This window comes from Eleutherodactylus coqui, chromosome 13 (genome assembly GCF_035609145.1).
Source record: "Eleutherodactylus coqui strain aEleCoq1 chromosome 13, aEleCoq1.hap1, whole genome shotgun sequence".
Lineage (NCBI taxonomy): Eukaryota > Metazoa > Chordata > Amphibia > Anura > Eleutherodactylidae > Eleutherodactylus > Eleutherodactylus coqui.
This window is the reverse complement of record NC_089849.1, coordinates 68,932,148-68,954,021: the sequence shown is the minus strand read 5'-3', so window position 1 is coordinate 68,954,021 and position 21,874 is coordinate 68,932,148. Positions and strand designations below refer to the sequence as shown.

Sequence of the window (21,874 nt, the reverse complement as noted above, 5' to 3'; positions counted from 1 at the left end):
TGTATGTTGTACCAACAGGTCTGCCATGTACACGTCAATCCGAATGCTCTTACACACCGTGTGCGATGGAGAGGCAGCTACAAATCCGTCTTCATCTGCATCCACTTTAGTCTCCGCTTTCTGGATGGAGCTATAAGACCCAAGTGTCACATACGGCTCTCCATCCTTTGAAGCCTTATTTATCTCACCAACCTGAAGAAAAGCCACAAGGAATTAATAGGACTTATTAAATTGCTCCAACTAAACCTAGATCCCCAAGATCACAGATTTAAACTAAATACAAAGCTTCATTATGGTCTTTGAAAGTAGGGAGGTTACCATGAAGAATTACCATGACTTCCCTAAATGGTGGTCTTAAAAGAAAAAGTCTGTACTAGAGATGAGCGAACGTGTCCGTTACGGACACATCCGCACCCGGACACCGGCTTTAGCGAACACTGCAGTGTTCGCGCGTAAGTGTCCGGGTGCCGCCGGGGGGCGGGGAGATGCGCGGCGGCGCGGGCGGCAGTAGCGGGGAACAGGGGGGAGCCCTCTCTCTCTCCCTCTCCCCCCCACTCCCCGCCGCACCCCCCCGCGCTGCCACGGCGGCCCCCGAACTTCTTCGCCCGAACACCGAGGTGTTCGCAAAGTTCGGTGTTCGGGCGAAAAAGGGGCGGGGCCGAACGTGTTCGCTCATCTCTAGTCTGTACATATGGTGTCAGAGTGGCCACTGTAGGGCGTGTTGGTGCCACCATGGACATGTTGGGCAACCATGAAGAGAGTTCAGCAAGGAAAGTGTGTTCTCTGCATTAGAGTTGCTTAATGAGAATAATTAGCAACCAGGTGAGAGAGCTTTGAAATGCTGCAGGACAGCTGTCATTTGCAGGAGTGAACGAGCTGGTGACATCATCGCCAGTCCATTTGCTCTTCTGCAGCCTGTTTAGATGGATTAATCGTTGACTTGTTCAGAGAATCGCTCACATCTCGTTTAGTGTTCACATTCGCTATGAAGTGTTTAAACGGAACGACAAGAGAACCAGCCAACGATGATTTTTAGACCTGCAGAAACTTTAACAACTAAAGGAGAAGTGAACAATTCTCATTCGTCATTGGCTCGTGTTTAGACTAAACGATTGTTGTTCGTTTGAACCATAAGCGGTCCAGCTAAACGCACCTAAGGCTTCTTTCACACGAGCATATGGGCTTCCACGGTCTCACGCACACGCCATTAAATCGCTAAATGAAGAAAAGGCGCAATCAAGTCCGGAGCTTAATTAGTGTTTTCTCGTCCATTCACACGGCACGGTGTAACGCATTAGGGAAAAAATATGCCGGAAATCCCTCGGACGGCATAAATCCTCTAATGCCCAAGTAGAGACACCTGTAAACTTTTCCCTATGTTGGCCGCAGCTAAACTCCCTCCCTCTCCCTTTTTTTGCAGCTTCCATTGGCATCTATGGGAGCTGCCAGCGTATATCGGTCGAAAGATAGGGCAAGCCCTATCTTTTCTGGCATCATATAAAATTCAGCCGCTGATTTCGGACGCATATGTGCTAATTTTTCCGGCACAACATTTTTATGCGAATAAAAACAAACAAACAAAAAAAAGATCATCTGAACGAATACGTTGGAAGCCAATGCTTTACATGGTCACGATTTTCGGTTGACATAAAAACACAGCTAAATAGCAGCGTAAAAATGCTTGCGTGAATAAAGCCTAAGGCTAGGGCTGTATGATGACATGTAATTCATACAATGTTGCATCTAATGATTGACAACGGTGTCCCGTAGTGCTGTGACCTAACACGTCTATCATGACAGTCGTGGAAAATCCAACTCTGTTGGATTTTGGTCACAGGTCACAGGTCGCAGGCAATTTTTTCCACCACAGACATCAATGTAAGTTGCAAGCAAATGCAATTTGGCTATTTTTTAACAGCTAAATTTCAGCTCTGAAACAGTCTTGCAACTTTTATGTGACACAATGGGCCACATTGTCTGTTGCCCGTAGCAACCAATTGCAACTTAACTTTTATTTCTTAAACTTCTCTGGTAAAGTGAAAACTGAGCTCTGGTTGGTTGCTATGGGCACCAGAAAGTTTTCTTTCCTTTAGAAAGTTTTGATAAATGAGTTATAACTAAATTGGAGCCAATGTAGTTATATTAACAAGCAACCATGTAAGATAGATTTCTGGTGTAATTTGTACCAGAGTGTACAAGATGCTGTAAAGAGACAAGTGAATAAAAGCTGATGCGACCAGTTTGAACCAAAGTCCACAGTTGGAAGTGCTGTTCTTATCCCCAGCTGTGAAAGAGGCAGCCTGATACTTGTAGTGAGTGGGTCAGGGCAGATCTATAGTCTGGCAGTACTCAGTGGAGGGGGGTAATGTGGTGCCTAATATTACTATACACTGCAAGGTGTAGTTATACTAGGAGTACATTTCTAAGAGGCAATAATATGGAAGCCTGATTGCTGATTACATTATGGCCATAAATGGCCAGCTGTAATACAATGCCTCCACTCCAATAAATGGCTAATGAGGGGGCTGGGACTTGCCATGACCACAGAAATAGAATTAATGTAGCGTTACCTAACATTACCACTACTCCTGCTTATGAAGGGAGTAATGACATGTATGCGGCTCGGCCTAATTGCATAGACATGAGAGGTACGCAGTTCCATAACACTATGATGACCGCGGCTATGAAAAGAGGCAATGAAGAGGATGATGGTCGTCATCAAGTAGGCATGAGAGATGCAGCGAGTCATTGTACTACAAGTGCTCAACGTATGAAAGAGGGAACAGGGCGGCTGATCCTTGCCATAGCATGAGCAATACGGAGCGTTGTCACATATAATTATGGAAGGAGGTAACGAGGTGAATGATGGTTGGCATCCTTGACTAGTCAAGGGAGACACCTAGTTATGAGAAATACAGAGACTCAACATAGTAGCATCACTCCTCCATGGAAGGGGGTAAGCAGGTAGATAATGGGCGTTATACTCGAGTATCTTGGAGAGATACGAATGCTCACCACAATACTATTACTCTTTTTATGGAAGAGAGTAAATAGACGGCATTCACTTGCCATAGGTAGCCCTTCTGTTTTGCCAAGTACAGGAGGGATACCTGTCTCCCAGGTTTTTTTATGAAGCAGGGATGAATAACAGTATGCATGAGATATGCTGTCATGCACAGTCAAAAATCGCTGCTATACGCAGGCTCGCACAACAGTAAAACGCTGCATTATACAGGCAGCGTTTTACCCCACACAAGTGTGAGCCCGGCTTTCCTGGTCTAGGGCCAGGTATCATCTGTCCGATGAACATCTGCTAGAGAGCCAATATGGAGCTCTTGGGAAGCTGCTAGAGGAGGATGGAGCATAGTGGAGTTTAGACCCTGGGAGATTCTGTCCTGTCCCGCCATCTCTAACTGTCCGCACATATACTTTGTCTTGCAGCGAGAGGATGCATAGCAAGTGGTATTAGCTGACCCCTGTCTCGGATCTTCTGCTCTGGTGTTAGACATTGCGCTAAACAGATGCCACCGACAGTTACGTTAATAAGCAGGGGAGCTAGCCGCAGGGCAGGGCTTACCCAAACCAGAGCTGTTCTGTTGAGAGATAGAAGTTGCTGGATTCGGGAGGATCCCAAGATGCTGCAAGCTTTGCACTGGGGCACCACAAGTCCCAACATGCCACGCTGACTAAGCTGGCTGTGCGGGGCGGGCCTCCAGTAAAGCAGGAAGCCAAGACCAATAGGAGCCATAACCATCTAGTTTGGCTTTAGACAAATTTGAACCTGCAAAAGCAGGTGGAGGCAACTCCAAGAATGCAAAGCAGCAGCTTCTAAAGGCCCATTTAGACACAAAGATTATCGCTCAAAAGCCATCTTTTGAGCGATCCTCATTGTGTCTAAATGTGCCCATCTTTCAGTTTTCTCCCGAATGACGGTTTTCAGTTTTGCTTGAAAAGCATTCTTAAGCAGAACAGCTGATTAGTAGGACCTCACCACGGAAAGCTGATTACAGCTGATTGCTTTGTCTCAGCTATCAGCCCCACAGGCAGAACAGCTGATTAGCAGGACCACATGCTGTGTCCGCTGTCCATGGTGTGGAATTCTCCACGGGAAGCCTGTGGCTGAACAATGGAGCTAATTATACAGCTCAGACCTCCTGCTGAGTTCTGTAACAGTTCCCAGAAGCTCATTTGCATGAAAATAAAGCTCATAAAGTACTAAAAGCAATTAGTGTCTATTAGTACTTTATGTAAAACAATTGCTGATCTTTCAATCTTTTGAAAGTTATCTGTGTGTGTAAATGGGCCTTAACAAGTCAGCTACCAGACCCATTTTCCTAATACAGGTGGGCTGAACAATTGGAGGAGACGCGAAAACCCCTCCCCACACTGCACCCCACGGGAGTGGCCCTAACAGGCCTAACATTAAGGACTCCATTAGGCCTGGCTGGTGTCCCGAACATACCCATGGTGCAGCATGGGAGACTGCAGTTGCGCACCAGAAGGACAGACCTATCCCTCTGAAGGGTATCATGGAGGCAGCCAGCGGTGCCCTGAAAGAGGTAAGAACAATGGGTTCCTGCAGCAAGGTCACTATATACTCCCCTGCCAATCTACCTACACCTGATAATGGGGATGACAGGAGTAGGACAGAAAGACAGTGACTCCCACCAGATCCAGGATACTTACCCTAGTGATCCATGAGTGAAAATACTAACCTATATCGATGAACCCAGGTGTCCACTGGCAGCGTGCTCCCTGATTCCAGCAGTGTACCCGCATGCCTTTAGCAAGGAAGGGAGTGCTCTGGTGTTAAAGAGGAGGAAACCTATAGCTGGCGGGCTACGTACAATTTAAGGCTAGAACGTGCCTCCCTTACTTTGGAGGTTGGGGCAGACAACTCCATTCTGTTCGCCTTCCTCAGTGGGGTAACAGGGAGAGTCGTGCTTCCTTGTCCAGAAGTACAATGAGAAAATAGGGCTGCTTCCTACAGGAAAGTTATAGCTGATAGGAAGAGCTAACACTTTTTCTGTTTTGTGTCCGCCTCCTAGTGGCAGTTTTTATACCAACCGTCAAAGTTGTGTTCCCCACTGATACCGACAAGAAATAATATCTTTGACGTTTCTATTGTTACATTACTTTGTACTTATTTCAGTGTTTTCCTTCTCCAGATTGAGACTTTGTGCCCAGCGTAATGACATATTTGGTGATGTAACTGTATTTGTGAAGCTAATGTTAGTGAAGGGAAACCCAATTACATACAGCTTCTGAAGAAACGGGGAAACTATTACACAATAGTTCATCTGCGGGCATAATGATTGAAAAGGGACGCTCAAAACTGGACAACACAAGGTATTTTCAAGCACTGGGTTCTATTCCCACAACTGAAGCCCATTCGCTCTCCCCGTCTGCTCCTTACCTTCTTCACTACCGCTGCTATATAAAGGTTGGACATTTTGCTGCTTCGGAAAACCTCATATTCTAGGTCTACAGCAGAAGACAAGACGTCCACTCTGGTTGTATATAGACACCATGGTGAGAAAGATCATATATGAGTCACGTGAATAAGCAGTTCATCTTACATGGTGATACACTGTAACAATACTGTATATCCTCCTCCCCATCTAGCCATACACAAAATATACACATCACAATTTAAGGATGAAGGAAGAATAGAAAATCTTCTTACCTATCTGCAGTATTGGTCACCTGTGCGTTTTTACTGATGGCTTCCTCCAGTATCTTCAGGGAGTGCTCCCGGGCCTATCACCATAGAGACATTTAGACGGAGGCACTACTTATATATGCATAGCATAAGAGGTAACCGCTCATAAAAGCTTAAAAAACACTGGATAGGGTTGTTGAGCTGGGGTTTATTCTGATTGTCAGATTGGAGTCAGGAAGGAATTTTTGTTGTTAAAGGGGGAAAATTGGCTTCTACTTCATTGGGTTTTTTTGGCCTTCCTCTGGGTCAACATTGGGGGTAATAGGCTGAACTGGATGGATGTGTGTCTTTTTTCGGCCTTACATAATGCAGTAACATAGTAATATACTAACATAGCAAATATCAAACAAACTACAGGATATACTCTCGACTATCATCTGTGGTTTCTGGGATGTCAGTCAGGCATGGAATATAATATTAGAACTCAAGGATTGGCATTTGTGCGAAAAGTGACTGGACTCATTTAAAGAGAGAGGCTTTTCAAGGACATCAATGCGGGTAGAACAGCCCTTGAGTGGTCCGCCTCTGTGTACGTTGTCAAAAATGCTATGAAACAATTTCTTGAATTTCTCTGTTCTATAAGAATACTGGAGTTGAATTACTAAACCCTGGTGTGTGTTCCCTGTATAGCAAGTTGGTATTAAATATACACTGGAGAACAAAACAACTGCCCATGGACATATTGCTCTATATAAAACTAGCAAACCAGTAATCTCCTACCTATGTGACCTACAGTACCCAGTTTTCCCGAAAATATGACCTAGCCTAATTTTCGGGGAGGCTTGAAATATAATCCCAACCACAAAAATAAGCCCTAGTTCGGCTGCTCTCTAGAGGTTTGGTGCAGTTTCCGCAGTCCTCAGCCGCTCGTACAACAACACTTCCTGGTTATGGAGCTCATAAATCCTACCTCCAGGAAGCGATGGCTGTTATTGGTTCTTCAACCACTGCTCAGCCAAGCAATGCAGCGCTGGATAAACCAATGAGATGGCTGTGATTGGCCACGGCTCAGCCAATTCATAAACACTGCCTCTACAACGCGATGGCCGTTGATTGGTTCTTCCATCACTGCTCAAGCAATCAATTCACCGCTGGATAAACCAATCCCAGCCACTGCATTGGTTCATCCAGCGCTGCATTGATTGGGTCTTTGACTGCTGCTCAGCCACCGCTTCCTGGAGGCAGGATTTATGAATCCCAAAACTAGGAAGTGATGTACCAGTGGCTGAGATCTGCAGGAAGCACGTTGGAGCTCCGGAGGGCAGCGTGAGGGACCTGGACTGAGCCTGCTGGGTAAGTATAGTAAGACCAACCCTGAAAATAAGACCTAGTGCCTCTTTGAAGCAAAAATTAATAAAAGACATGGTCTAATTGAGAGGGAAATATATACGTTTTTAGGTAGAAAATACGAATATATATATATATATATATATATATATATATTGCTATGTGTCTTTCTTTTTATATGTATACTAATTCTATTTTTCTATACATACTAATTCTATGCTGTAGTACAAAAACTTAATATGTAGCCTTAAAAATCATATCAGATATGCCAAAGCTTTGCAAGGCGAAGAAAAATGTATCTTGAAAACCGCAAGAAGGAACAAGATGTAAAGGCCGCGTGCTTTGCTGTTTTCCCAGAAGCACCTTATCTAAGATAACGACTGCCTATATGACTAACACTGCCTCAGGCGGAACTGCGGACATTACATATATGGTTATGTGATGGATTTGAGCCAATGAGACCATTACACATTCCTAGTGACGTGACCAAGGGTATAAGACCCCATGTAATCTGTAATAAAGTGCGCAGTTACTCCCCGTGTGAGGAACTATACCAGACCTCCGTGTGTGGTGTTTTTTCTTTACCGCCGGCAACGGGGCTTTGGGGTGAGCCTAAATGGTGCTGTACACAGAATTTCCCTGACACTTGGCACCCAACGTTGTGGGGGCGGCAAAACCGGAGCCATACAGCCCAGACCACCCAGATCCACGCCACAAGGAAGCCGTCCTGCTGCAAGCGAGCCTGATCAACTCACAGAACTCAAGATAAGACCAGCATATTTTTTTAGGTTGAGTTTTACGCTTGGAGTCTTGCAGCAGGAGGGACTATTTGTGCTTTGTGACCGGACAGGTTGGGTTAAGAGTTCTACACGGTAACTCGTGGGCTTCGGGTTTGCCGTCACAGACCACTGACCATGATAAGCGCACCAATCGCGCACCCAGGGACTAGTCTATAGTCTATTTGTACTCTGAAGTCTGTAGCGTTTTAGCAGTAGTGGGGGTTGTTTGTTGTACCTGCAGAACTTTGTCTCACAGAAGAAGGGAACCTCGGTTGTTTTGCCATACATAAGGGGCTGACAATTTGGATTAGTAGGATGCACTCTGTGAGATGGGTTTCACAGAAGAAGAGACCTTCGGTTGTTTTGCCATACATAAGGGGCTGACAATTTGGATTAGAAGGATACCCTCTGTGGAACATGTTGTTGTTGTTTTAATATTCTTAAGACTTTATTAAAGAAGGCGGAGCCCCTTAAGGGCCGCCGCCGAGCGGATGAATTGGTGGTGGAGAGACAAGGGTCCCAGTTTGTAAGATGTAAGAAAACCCTTATGAAAATGTGTGACATGGACCCGCATGGTAGATTACAGTATGGTGACTGGGAGGAGGTCCTAGGAGCAAGAAGGGTGCCTTGAAATACAAAGGTTTACTAGAAAGTGCTGAAATGGGGAGCAGAGGGACAGTCAGGGAAAGTTAAGTATGTACATGCATTATTTGCTTAAGAAAGTATCTGTAAGTGAAATGTTTGAAAGTACAGTATGTGATATATTGTGCCCGGCATCGAGAGAGTGTCTTCTGAATCTTACACTGACGGTCAGGTAGTGAGAGAAATATGGGGAACAAGCATAGTGGAGAGAAAGGTTACAAGGCATGTGATTTGGTGGCAGATAGAGAGGATCAATATGTGATTGTGTCACCTATAGATATATAGGAAAAGGTGTATAATTCTAGGTAGATAGATATGAATGTGCGTGTGTGTGTGTGTATATATACATATACAAATGGTTAACTGAGCTTGCTTTTAGTGAGAGAAAGATTGTTTACTTGAAGCTGCAGAAGCTTTTGTCTCAAGGCCAAGAGATAAGAGCGGAGAGAATGTGATACTAACCTTGGAAAGTAGCTTTGTTTGCTTTAATTGAATAGAATATTGTAATGAATTTAATGAATTATACTGTCTTAGAAGGCAGGAAAGATAGGAATTTTAAGGTACATTCTTGCTGGGTTCTGAGGTCACAAATGGACACGTCTTGGTGTCTTTCATACAGGGGTAAGAAAGTTGTACCCCACTCACATCCAGTGGGGGCTTTTAAGAATACATGGGTTGAAAATGCAGAACATGTTGCGTTGTCAGAAGGTCATACGGTAGCATATGTATTATTTATGAGTTTAAATGCAGGGAATAGTTAAACTGAAACAACTTTGTTCAGTCTGTGTTTCATATTCACAGAGAGATAACAGTTATTTTGCAAAGGTGGGGGCTGTCATTCTCAGACTTCACTCTTTGCTCAGGGTCACAGACAGAGAAGGAAAGACAGGGGGGCTGAAAGATACCCACACATTCTAAAATACATCAGCGTTTAATATAGCATATAACAGCTTCAGTAAATAAGGAAGATAGAATAATCCAAGACGTACAACAAAGATTATATTACATAACATCAGGACAAGCAGTGGTGGTTGTTTGTCACATAAGTGTCCACAGATTCTCCAAGAACTTGCTTCCTCTTCTACCGCTAATATCTCAGCAAACTTTTTCACACAAATTGTCAAAAATAGCGCTCATTCACAATCTCATTTCAATAGAATCATGTACTTTATACCATTATAACACTCACCTCAATGTTTTTCAACTGATGTATGTTTGTTTGTCACATTGTTTTTTCTGTGTGTCTGTATGTGCTGGTACACCTTCAAATGGGGGGGGGTGACGGGGCAGACTTGAGCGCATGGATGGATGAGAGTTAATGACCAGTGTTCAGGCTGTGATGAATGTAAAATGTGTGGTGCAGATATTGACTAGGGATAAAAGTTTTTCTCCCTCCTCTGCATATGCAGACTGTAAATTTCAAATTAAAGCATGAAGAAGCCTTCAAACGGCCAGAATCGAAGGGGTGGAGCTAGATGATTTAAAAGTACGTAATGGGTCATCCCTCTCTTGTCCACAAAGAAGGGGGTGAAAATCTTGGTCAGCCAGGAAGAGTTGTTTTTTTTCTCAAATTTGATGAGACATTGCAGGCAGGATCAGATTAATAATGAATTTGCTTAAAGGATATCACATTTCAAATATGGATAGATGTTTGTAGATTATTCTGCCTTGTTGTAACTCATGTCTCTGTTATTGGCGCTAACATCTTACAGGCCTTATCTGCATCCATCAAATTCTCACCGGATGGATCGGTACAGGTTGAGACCTCAGGTGCCAGTTCAGAAGAATTTTGTAAACTAACTGCTCTCTTGGTGGATCCGGCTCATGTGTTTGCCCTGACTGCCGCTGCAGAAACTGAGTTTTCCACAGGTCCTGACAAATTATTGGCCACCTCCAAGACAGACATAGGGAAATTGAATGTACCCCCTATGATGGTATGTTTGAAACCAAGATACACACCCCTGGGTCAAACAGTATCCTTTTAGTTTCCCACAAGAAATGTTGATAGGGGACAAGTGGGAGACTTGGTTCCAACGGGGTTTAGCGCGAGATATGTCCTCCAGCAAACACCTTTCTTTTTCAGTCAAGAATAGACACAAAGAGGTGTCCATGTGGAAACCTACTGCATGGTCCATGACTTATGCGAGGGGAACAAGGTTACGGTTCTGGACTACCCCCTAGTGGTCCTCACCCCTCATGACATCCAGAGCATATGCACACAAGTGCAACCCAAGCACTTAATCTCTGGCCTGTCAGATCCAGCCCCCTTCATACCTCATAGCATCTTTTTCCAATGTTGTACTACTTTGAACCCGGCTACTCTTTTACAATTGAGTATCCTGGTTTAAAGGGGGGAGGAGAAGGAATAGGTGATCTAGGTATTGCAGATCAGCTATTTTTACATTTTTTGCAACAAGATTCTGATCTATTTAAAATAGAATATCAGCATGATTGTCTAGCATTGATGCAACAAGAAAATTTAAGTTTTAAAAAGTTACTGAAACCCCCTGTTAACAATGCATATTTTTAGCTTTTTGTAGATGGTACCAGGGTGAGTATTGACGACTCCATATCGGATTATGCAGTGGTCACACAACAAGATGTCCTAAAAGCAGAAGCTCTGTCTCCGCATGTCTCAGCACAAGAAGCGGAACTGAAGGCCCTCACTGAGCCGTGTAGAGTGGCAGAAGGTAAGACGGCAAACATTTACACCGATTCCCGGTATGCATTTGGCATAGCTCATGATTACGGCCAATATGGAAGGCCAGACAGTTTTTTACCTCAGTAGGACAGCCAATTAGGCTCTCATGGAGGCCCTACTTCTACCTGAAAAAGTGAAGAGCTCACACCAATTCCTACACTGGAGAAGCAAGAGGCAACACCCTCACAGACCACACAGCAAAGGCAGCGGCCCTCAAGCCCCAACTGCAGTCAAGCTCAAAGGAAAGCCCACTTGGATCCACGCTTCGCATGGCAAAAAGGCCCTGGGTTCCGAAGCACAGAACGCATGATCCTGCATATCCTTTCCATGCTATGGGCAGGGTGGGCGACCTGGGCGGAAGTGGGCATCACACATTTAGGGACAGGAAAGGGGGAAAACTGGAAACCCTGGTCCGGAGAATATGAAGGGAAGGTGACATTGTGGTACAATTCCTCTAACACACACACCTTTGACTACTGTACACTAGCCCTCTGTTTCAGGGATCAGAACAAATTAATACAATCAAATATGCAATATGAAGACTACACTGAGGGTGAGAATCCAACACCGCATTGTACTAAGAGAGAAGTTGACGCTCCAGGGGGTAGTTTTGATCCATATATATATATGCGCAATAGGAGTGCCTAGGGGGGTGCCAGATGAATTTAAGGCCAGGGATCAGGTTGAGGCGGGCTTTAAATCCCTATTTGCTATTGTCACTGTTAACAAGACTGGATAAATTATGACTATTACAATCAGCAGAGGTTTGTAAATTACACCAGGAATGTTTTGCAAGAGTTAGCTGACCAACTAGGGCCTACTGCATCCATGGCGTTCCAAAATAGAATGGCCCTGGATATGATTTTAGCAGGAAAAGGTGGAGTGTGTAAGATGATTGGCGAAACTTGCTGCACCTACATTCCCGATAACACCGGACCTACAGGTAAAGTGACTGTCGCTATTAAAAATTTAACCAGTCTGTCAGAAGAACTTGAAAGGAATTAGGGGGTTACAGATCCCTGGGACCAATACTTCTCATGGTTGAAGGGATGGCAGAAGGACCTGATTCAAGTGAGTATAATCTTGGGCATTGTTTTGTTAGTCCTGCTGATTATCTCTTTGATCAAAAAGAGTATGAGTAAGGGACTGGACAATCTGACACCAACATTTTCCTTGTTTGAAAGAGATGAAGAGCCAGTCCCGATAATGCCAACCACCGTACGTTACCAAAGTACTACACCTGCCTCCTAAGATGGATTGTCAGTGGAATTCCTATTTGCCCAGGGATAGTTCAGAAGACTATAGGTTCCAGCGAGGGCGCACTCTGCGGGGTGTTAACTTGCACAGATAGAAGGTATGGATGCCCGGAAAATGAGCCCAGGGAATCCATGGCCTTCTTCTGAGTTGAGGCAGGGATCCCTCCCCCCCTTGAGGAGTAGGGCCATAAGGGCAGTGGGGAAGCCCTGACACAAGGGAGAGGCGACCGAGGGAGAGTGCGAGACCTGGTGCTTGATCTCCATATTAAGTTTTTAGGGGGGTTTGAGGGGGAAATATATACGTTTGTAGGTAGAAAATACGAATATATATATATATATATATATATATATTGCTATGTGTCTTTCTTTTTATATGCATACTGATTCTATTTTTCTATACATACTAATTCTATGCTATAGTACAAAAACTTAATATGTAGCCTTAAAAATCATATCAGATATGCCAAGGCTTTGCAAGGCGAAGAAAAATGTATCTTGAAAACCGCAAGAAGGAACAAGATGCAAAGGCCACGTGCTTTGCTGTTTTCCCAGAAGCGCCTTATCTAAGACAACAACTGCTTATGTGACTAACACTGCCTCAGGCGGAACTGCGGACATTACATATATGGTTATGTGATGGATTTGAGCCAATGAGACCATTACACATTCCTAGTGACGTGACCAAGGGTATAAGACCCCATGTAATCTGTAATAAAGTGCGCAGTTACTCCCCGTGTGAGGAACTATACCAGACCTCCGTGTGTGGTGTTTTTTCTTTACCACCGGTAATGGGGCTTTGGGATGGGCCTGATTGGGGCTGTACACAGAATTTCCCTGACATTATTTTTGGGGAAACACGGTATATATGCCTTTCAGGTTCTGCAGAAAGTGAAGAAACCCACAAGAAAAAATATAAAACTCTATACAAGACGACGACTCACTAAATTATGTATTCAGGTAATTCTTCTATGAATTTGGTTTTTAGTTGCGTTCACACGTCGCTGATTTACTGCACATTTTGGTGCAGATCTACATTAGATTTCACCCCTTCAACTGAAACAGTGAAATCAGCTGAAGATCTGCAACAAACTTCACATCACGTCAGCTACAAGTGAATATACCCTTAAAGGGTTATCCAGGAAGAAAATATTTTTGCAAACAAGCCGAAGTGAGCCAGTGGGTAGCTAAAGGGTGTCACAGGTCCCTGTAGTTGGTGACGTCATTGTCATTGCTGCTTGGTGCACCAGGAAGTGAAGAGCAATAGGGGATTGGCACTGGTGGAATGGGTGAGGATAGTATGGCTTTCATGTTTGGCTTCTGCCTCTTGGGGTTTTTTGCCTTCCTCTGGATTAACAAGGAGCTTGAAACAGGCTGAATTAGATGGACATTTTCTTAACTCAGCCTAACATACTATATTCTCACCACTCTGGATTACCTCTTTCAGAAAAACACATAAAGATCAAGTAATTGATAGTTGTAGTTGGATGTCTGCTTAAGATACACATGGACTAATAAGGAGGAAAACACAGCATAATTTCATCTCTAATTTTTAGTCTTTACCTTAAAAGTAAGTTCGGTTATTTTGCAATTAGCGCCATCCTTAAGTGGACAGTCCGTGCCTAATTTCAGAAAATACAGAACAAGGCATAATTCCATAGTCTTAAACAGTTCAGAAATACCACATTTATTAATCTAGTAATGTATACTGCTGATGCCTCCAGACATATACAGCACCTTGACCAACATTGGCTGCATGTTGTGTTGTATATAGCAAATCTAGCATTATTACAGTGCCTCTGTTGCGGTTTGGTATATTTTAGTCTACCTGATCCAACTGGAGCGCCAGGTTGTTGGATGTAGGTGCTACTTTCATCTAACGGCAAACCTTCCAAATGTTCAATCATCCGTTTCACTGCCTGTGGATTCTTACAGCAGTCGCAGGACTTATTACACAGTGGCTTCTCGTCACCGAAATATGATGCAATGGTAGCATGGCGGCACCTGCAGGAGATGGTAAAGAGGCTTAGCCTTAAATGTGAGATAAACCTCATAATATATTGTACATGGATCAGCCATAATATTAAAGGGGTTGTATCATGATAAGGTTTCACCTCACATGCTGAGCGTTCAGCCGTGGCTCGTTCTGAAGTGTATGGTAGCGGTGACTGCGTATGTAGTAGTGGTGCCACTGCTTCATTCACTTCAATGGAACCATTGGGGATAGCCTATTATCCAGCTATGTTGATGCAGGGGAAGGCAAAAAAACCCCTCATATTTGGGAAAAATTGTTTCTTGGCTACAAATCTAGCAATCAGAATAAATCCCTGAATCAACAATCCTTCTGAAATAATCACCGACTATAACATGTAACATTGTTACACTCAGGAAAGGCATCCGGCCCCCTCTTGAACTCTTTTGGTGAGTTTGCCATCACCACGTCCCCAGGCATAGAATTCCATATCTCTTGCTGCTCTTACAGTAAAGAACCCCCTTCTATGTTGGCATAGAAAACTTCTTTCCTCTAGATGTAGAGAGTGCCCCCTTGCTACAGTCACAGTCCTGGGTATAAATACATGATGGGAGAGATCTCTGTATTGTTCCCTGATATATTTATACATAGTTATTAGGTCGCCCCTCAGACGTCTTCTATTCTAAACTAAACAACCCTACTTTTGATAACCTCTCAGAGTATTGTAGTCCACCCATTCCATTTAATAACTTAGTTGTGCTCCTTTCTACCCACTTAAGTCTGGATATAACCACATTGGTATATAACTATAACTACTGTATTAACACATGTCTAATCGTTACTTTACAAGGACAGTGATTTAACATTATCATAGTCCTGAACATGGGAAGGCAAACAAAGCCAACCATATCATCCTATACACACGTAACCCATTACAGGGATGCCCACAGATTCATCGAGGCACTGCTATAAAAATGTGATATTATTAGATTACCCTAGAGGTAGTAGCCAGACGGCAGTTTTGTTGGGACAGTCAGATCATTTGTCTTCGATGAATCACGAAAGCAGAAAACAGAGGGATAAACTCTTCTCCCACACATTGATTTTTTCCTGTTTTGCTGCTGTTCACTATAAGCTTGTGACTGCCTATAATTGTAACATGGCTAAAGAACCCCTTGAAGTAACTCAGTGACAACTTTAGTGTGGAACCCCTTTAGCTGATAGCATGCGATGAATGGAGAGATAATTTACGTCAATAGGCTGAAAACCTATAAGATCATGGGCAAATGACAAAAGGTAGATGGCTCCTCACAGGCGAAAGCTGGAGGGAGAGTGAAGCGATGCTAAGCAGCGTGAGACGCGAGGGTCGCAGGACACATGAGGATCACATGACGTTTGCCATGTTCAGTCCTCTTCGTATTCCAGTTTTATTTGGGAAATGGACTGGAAACTATTTCTCCCATGCAAGTCGATTCAGTCTGGAGAGGTTGTGTATGTATACAGTCAATTTGTTTAATTTTTGCTCCTATACTGTAGAACACAGGTGTCAAACACAAGGCCCGCGGCCCGAATCCGGCTCGCCCCCTCATTTTCTGTGGCCCGCCGGCTGTGCAGTAAGTTCCCTCACTCCTCCATGCTGCTGTCAGTAGGCGATCTTCTCTCGGCTTGTTCTGTCTAGTGCAGACAGTAATAGAGGAGTGCCGATAGCAGACTGACAACTGCCGCGGAGGAGGGAAGAAGACTGCAGAGAACATGATCTCTGCAGCAAGAAGAGCGACGCTGAGGAGGAGCAGCTGCAGGGTGGCATCCTTGTGTATGTGTGTCTGTATGTGTATATATGTGTCTGTATATATGTGTGTGTGTGTGTGTGTGTGTCTGTACGTATATGAGCAGAATGGCGTGCGTCTGTAAGCGCAGAATGGCGTGCGTCTGTAAGCGCAGAATGGCGTGCGTCTGTATGCGCAGAATGGCGTGCGTCTGTAAGCGCAGAATGGCGTGCGTCTGTAAGCGCAGAATGGCGTGCGTCTGTAAATGCAGCATGGCGTGCGTCTGTAAGCGCAGCATGGCGTGCGTCTGTAAGCGCAGAATGGCGTGCGTCTGTAAGCGCAGAACGGCGTGTGGGTGTATGCGCAGAATGCCGTGCGTCTGTAAGCGCAGAATGGCGCGCGGGTGTATGCGCAGAATGGCTTGCGTCTAAGCGCAGAATGGCTCGCGTCTGTAAGCGCAGAATGGCGTGCGTCTGTATGCGCAGAATGGCGTGCGTCTGTATGCGCAGAATGGCGTGCGTCTGTATGCGCAGAATGGTGACAGAACAAGCTTCCTGACAGAACAAGCCGAGAGAAGATCATCTACTGACAGCAGCACGGAGGAGTGAGGGAAGTTACTGCACAGCCGGTGGGCCACAGAAAATGACGCGGTGGGCCGGATTCGGCCAGCGGGCCTTGTGTTTGACACCTGTGCCTTAAGGACACGGCCTATTGTGGCGTTGAGGACCAAACAATTTTGGTAGATTTTCATCTCCATTTTTCAAAAGCCATAGCTTTTTTATTTTTCTGTCGATGCGGCCATATGAGGGCTTATTTTTTGCGTGGCGAACTGTAGTATTTATTGGTGCCATTTCTGGGTACATAGGCTATATTGTAAAACTTAAATTTTTTTTTTATGATCGTAGGGAGAGAAAACGCATCAATTCTGCCACAGATTTTTTTTTTAAGCGTTAATTATGCAGCATAAATGACAACACATTTTTTCAGCGGGTCGGTACAATTACAATGATACCAAAATGACTAATTTTTTTTTTAGTTTTTTCCACTTTTCTGTAATAAAAACCCTTTTTTTTGGAAATCTTTTATTTTTTTCTAAAATTGCTGCATTCAAAGTCCTATAACTTTTTTATTTTTCCATGGACAGAGCTCTATGAGGGCTTATTTTTTGCATGACAAGCTGTAGTTTTTATTGGTACCATCATTTTTTTTTTTTTAAATCACTTTTATTGCTTTTTTTTTTTTTACGCTTTTTGCCGCGCAGAATAAGAAGTGTGTTCGATTTATATGCCTTTTTGGGGGGTTTTTTATGCCAATATGAGAAAAAAACATTTAAAAAGTGTGCTTTTTACATTTTTAAATTTTGCACATTATTTATTTATTTAGTTTTTTACACCAACGGTGTCCCTCTGAGTGACTTACACTGCAGCACTGATGATCGCTACGATAAGGCATGGCAGGACTTCTCTCCTGCAATGCCTTATCGCTTATTACAGCAATCATCGGCAATGCAATACAGGACACCGGTATCTAGCATCCTGTTGCCATGGCAACCAGCTGGGCTCTCTGCGATAACATCAGTCACAGAGGGAGTGAATCCTTTACCTGCCACAATCTACTTAGATTGCGGCAGGGAAGGGGTTAACAGCTGGGGGGCGCATCTCCGATGCACCCCTGCTGTTGCAGCGGGACGCCGGCTATCAGTGATAGCCAGCTCCTGCTGCCCGATAGCGCGAGATCTGTCATGATCTCGCACTATCCCTATGACGCAAGGGTACGTCATTTTGCGGGAAGTACCCTGCTCCCATGATGTACCCTTATGTCATGGGGAGGAAAGGGGTTAAAAAAAACCTGCCCTGGTAGGTCTGACAGGGTGGCAAGAAACCCGCCACTGAAGAGGTTAAAAGAGAAGAGAAAAGTAATGACACTCACCCCACCTGCTCACAAAAATTCACCATTGCCTCAAATACAGCCCGTTCATTGTCTGGTGCGTTGCTCCTTCCTCTTTTTTTCTGAAAATATGTATTTTATTTTAAATTTTAATGAAAACAGATAAACATTTTTCACATACAGTGAATACAGCATCTCCAAAGCAAAGGCAAGTGTCTGAACTTTGCCATAAGTAAGATGCATATCCAGGATGCAAAAGTTACAGAACTTGTTACCTTGCATGGAAAGGACCCATATTACAATAATAATAAAAAAACTTTATTTGTATAGCGCCAACATATTCCGCAGCGCTTACATAGACAGGGGGAATACAGAAAGACAAAAATACAAACATTACAGAACCACGGTTACATAGTAATCAATTGATGGAAACAATAGGGGTGAGGGTCCTGCTCCGACAAGCTTACATACTACAAGTAATGGGGGGATACAGAAGGTAAAGGGATGGAGATGTGCGCGGTATGGCGAGGTGGAGAGTTGAATTCTGTATTTAACGGGCAGCCAGTGCAGTGACCGGCACAGGGCAGAGGTGTCCGAGTAGCGGCTGGCCGCATTCAGGATGGACTGGAGAAAGTAGAGTCTGGTGCAGGGGAGGCCAATCAGCAACGAGTTGCAATAATTGAGCCGAGAGTGGATGAGGGCAACAATAAGCGTTTTTAGCGTGACCACAGTGAGAAAAGAGCGGATTCTTGCGATGTTCTTGAGGTGCAGCTGACATGTTCGGGCGAGAGATTGGATGTAGGGGGTAAATGATAGATCAGAGTCGAATATGACCCCAAGGCAGCGGGCGTGTTGTCTAGGAGTTATAGCCCATTATATATCCAAAAATGTGCATTATTATAAGAAGCATGTTGTATTTACATTGTTGCTCAACCCCTCATGCAGAATACAGAAATCTGAAAACCATGTAGAAAAAGCAATCTATGTCTTTATGAACACTGGTTCATAGACATAGAAAAAGAAAAAACACACACACAAAAAGAGTCTTGCCCAGAACACAACCCATGGTTATATACTCTACTATAAGCCAGAATACAGAGCTGCTCGGCAAGAGTGGCTCCTGTTTTGGTGAACTTTGAGTACTCTTTTAGTAAAGGATGGCCATGCATGTGAATGGCCATATTAAAACACTACTACATTTCCCAGCAGTGGCCGCTGCATAGGAAATGTCTGCCCGGTCACAGCTTGCACCATAAAAATCAGCTGTTTGCCCGGGGTGACCAGAATGTGATTTGGGGCGATCAGTTGTTTGTCCCCTGGTCGTTTCTGTTGGGATAGCCCTGTTAACCACTGAAACATTCAATGGTTTGTAGGTTTTGTGACATTTAGAGAGAAAGAAGGGAAAAAAGTAAGAAAAGTTCTTCCGTACTCACCTGGCGTTCTTCCTTCTTGTTGAGCAAAAAGCGGATTTGGTCCCGGTCAGTCCTGGAATAGTAGAGACGACAAAAAGACTGCTTGCCATCACGGCCGGCTCTCCCGGACTCTTGATAGTAGCCAGCTATTGACTTGGCAATATTCCAGTGTGCAACAAACCTACCAGAAATAAAAATGCTGAAGTACTGGAGTCAACTGTTCTCTGCACCAATTTTTTCTTATATGGTCCTCATTTCTGCTCCCATACACTTTAGGATACAAATGAGAGTGGTCTAATTTCCAAAACTACAGGGACATTACTACCAAAGTAACATGACATCCTACAGTAGCAACTGCTACTGTACTTCACTAGGCCACTGAGACCAAAGGTATACAGATGTCTGAAGGGGAACTAGAGGACAAGTCTCTATACACACATATAGAGGGGTGGACAAAAATATGGAAACACCATACGAAATGCATGGGATTTTAATCATTAGCACTGAGCTGCCCTTTTAACCCCGGCTTGGCTGAGAGCTTTCCCAACAAATTTGTGTTTACTTCACCTCTTGCCCTGCTCTGGGTGATTTGGGAGCCTAATAAAGAGCAAAAAAAAAAGTGGAGGATAGTTGCAGCCATAAACGTTTTTACGGTTGCAGCTATCCTCCACTTTTTTCTTTGCTCTCCTTTGGACTTCAGCTGCTTGCCGACAGCTCTATGAGGATTCAGCTCCCATTAAATCTTCAACCAGCAGATTGAGGAGTTGCAGGAGAGGTGAGCTCTGTTTTTTGCAAAAAAGACTAGAATTATTTCTTACTGATAATTCTTTTCCATGAGTCCATCATGACAGCACACATGGAGGTTGCCCCGCCTGTGTTCACTGGAACAGGAAGGAGGAGAGTTCTTTTTAAGGCCACCTCCCATCGACTATCTCCAGTGACTTCCAAATCATCACAACTAGAGATGAGTGAGCAAACTCGGTAAGGCGATATACTCGAGAGAGCATCGCCTTTTTCCAGTACCTACTGGCTCATCCCTGAAGATTCGGGGGGAGGGGGGGGCGCATGGGCGGCGGGGAGGAGAGTGAGAGAGATCCCTCTCCCTCTGGATCCCCTCTGCAACCTCCCGCTCACCCCCGCAGCCCCCCCATGAATCTTCAGAGATGAGCCAGCAGGTACTTGAAAAAGGCGATGCTCTCTCGAGTAGATCGCCTTACCGAGTATGCTCGCTCATCTCTAATCACAACGGATACGTGGCCCAAAACCTTTATGAGCGCTGAAAAACATCAAAGCATGTTACATATATATGTATTACAAACCATACAAGAGTGGGAAACTATGTGCTGTCATGATGGACTCATGGGAAAGCAATTATCGGTAAGAAATAATTCTAGTCTTTTCATAGCGTCCATCCTGACAGCACACATGGAGGTATACCAAATCACCTATTGCCTAGGGGTGGGGGTACCATTACTGCCTGGAGAACTTTCCACCCGAAAGCTAGTTTCCTACTAGAATGAAGGTCTAGTCTGTAGTGTTTTGAAAAGATATGAACATTTGCCCAAGTTGCTGCCCTGCAAATTTGTTCTACCAAGGCCCCCCTGCTTTCAGCCCAAGAGGCGGCGAGAGCCCTGTTGGAGTGGGTCCCCGTCCCCTCTGGAGCCAACAGACCTCTGGCTCTGTAAGTTTCCTGGATCGTTAACTTGATCCATCTAGGTATTGTATCTTTAGAAGACAAATCGGCCTTTATTGCAATCCTGGAACTGAAGAAAAGATTTCTCTGATTTTCAAAAGGACTGAGAGGCTTGTAAGTAGACCTTGACCGCTCTACGCACATCCGGATTATGTAGCCCCTGCTCTTTCTTATTTCTAAAATTTTGACAGAAAGAAGGTAACACTATTTCTTGCCCCATGTGGAAAGGGGACACAACTTTCGTTAAAAAAAAATCAGGAGTGGTTTTAAAGGAAGGGAAAAAAAAAAAAAAAATCACACAATTTCTTCTTAAATTCTCAAGTAAGGCTCTATGCAAGATAGCAACTGCAACTCGCCGATTCTTGCAGATGTAATGGCAATCAAAAAGGTGACTTTAATTGATAGATTTCTCAAGGAAATCTGTTGAATGGGTTCAAAAGGAGGATCAGAAAGGCCCCCCAGTACCACATTAAGATCCCATATGGGTGCCAACCCGTTACAAATGGTTTTATCCTATCCAATCATCCTAAAAACCTTTTTATCCATCTATTTTCAATAAGTCTGACATAAAGCAGGTCACTGAGGGCTGTCGTCTGCATCCGTAAAGTTCTGGGGCTAAGACCCTTATCTAGCCCTGCCTGAAGAAAGTCTAAGATTTTAAGTGTCCGGGTTATGTTTCCAGAATATCTGGCTTCTACAATGCACAAAATTTCCCTCATACTTTGGAATAGATCTTTGAGGAAACATCTTTCTGACTTTT

At 44.1% G+C, this 21,874-nt stretch overlaps 1 protein-coding gene across 4 annotated transcripts in view; it reads right to left on the bottom strand.

Annotated features, from left to right (window-relative positions):
* LOC136587814 (ATP-dependent DNA helicase Q5-like) overlaps positions 1 to 21,874 on the bottom strand; it is an 80,953-nt gene that overhangs the window by 8,680 nt on the left and 50,399 nt on the right. For all 4 annotated transcript variants that reach the window (XM_066586586.1, XM_066586583.1, XM_066586584.1 and 1 more), the window contains 7 exons: positions 19,443 to 19,602; positions 18,052 to 18,131; positions 14,213 to 14,388; positions 13,948 to 14,006; positions 5,687 to 5,760; positions 5,417 to 5,510; positions 58 to 192 (listed from right to left, as the gene is read on the bottom strand). In XM_066586586.1, coding sequence (XP_066442683.1) covers positions 58 to 192; positions 5,417 to 5,510; positions 5,687 to 5,760; positions 13,948 to 14,006; positions 14,213 to 14,388; positions 18,052 to 18,131; positions 19,443 to 19,602 — 778 coding nt within the window. The remainder of the gene's footprint in view (positions 1 to 57; positions 193 to 5,416; positions 5,511 to 5,686; positions 5,761 to 13,947; positions 14,007 to 14,212; positions 14,389 to 18,051; positions 18,132 to 19,442; positions 19,603 to 21,874) is intronic.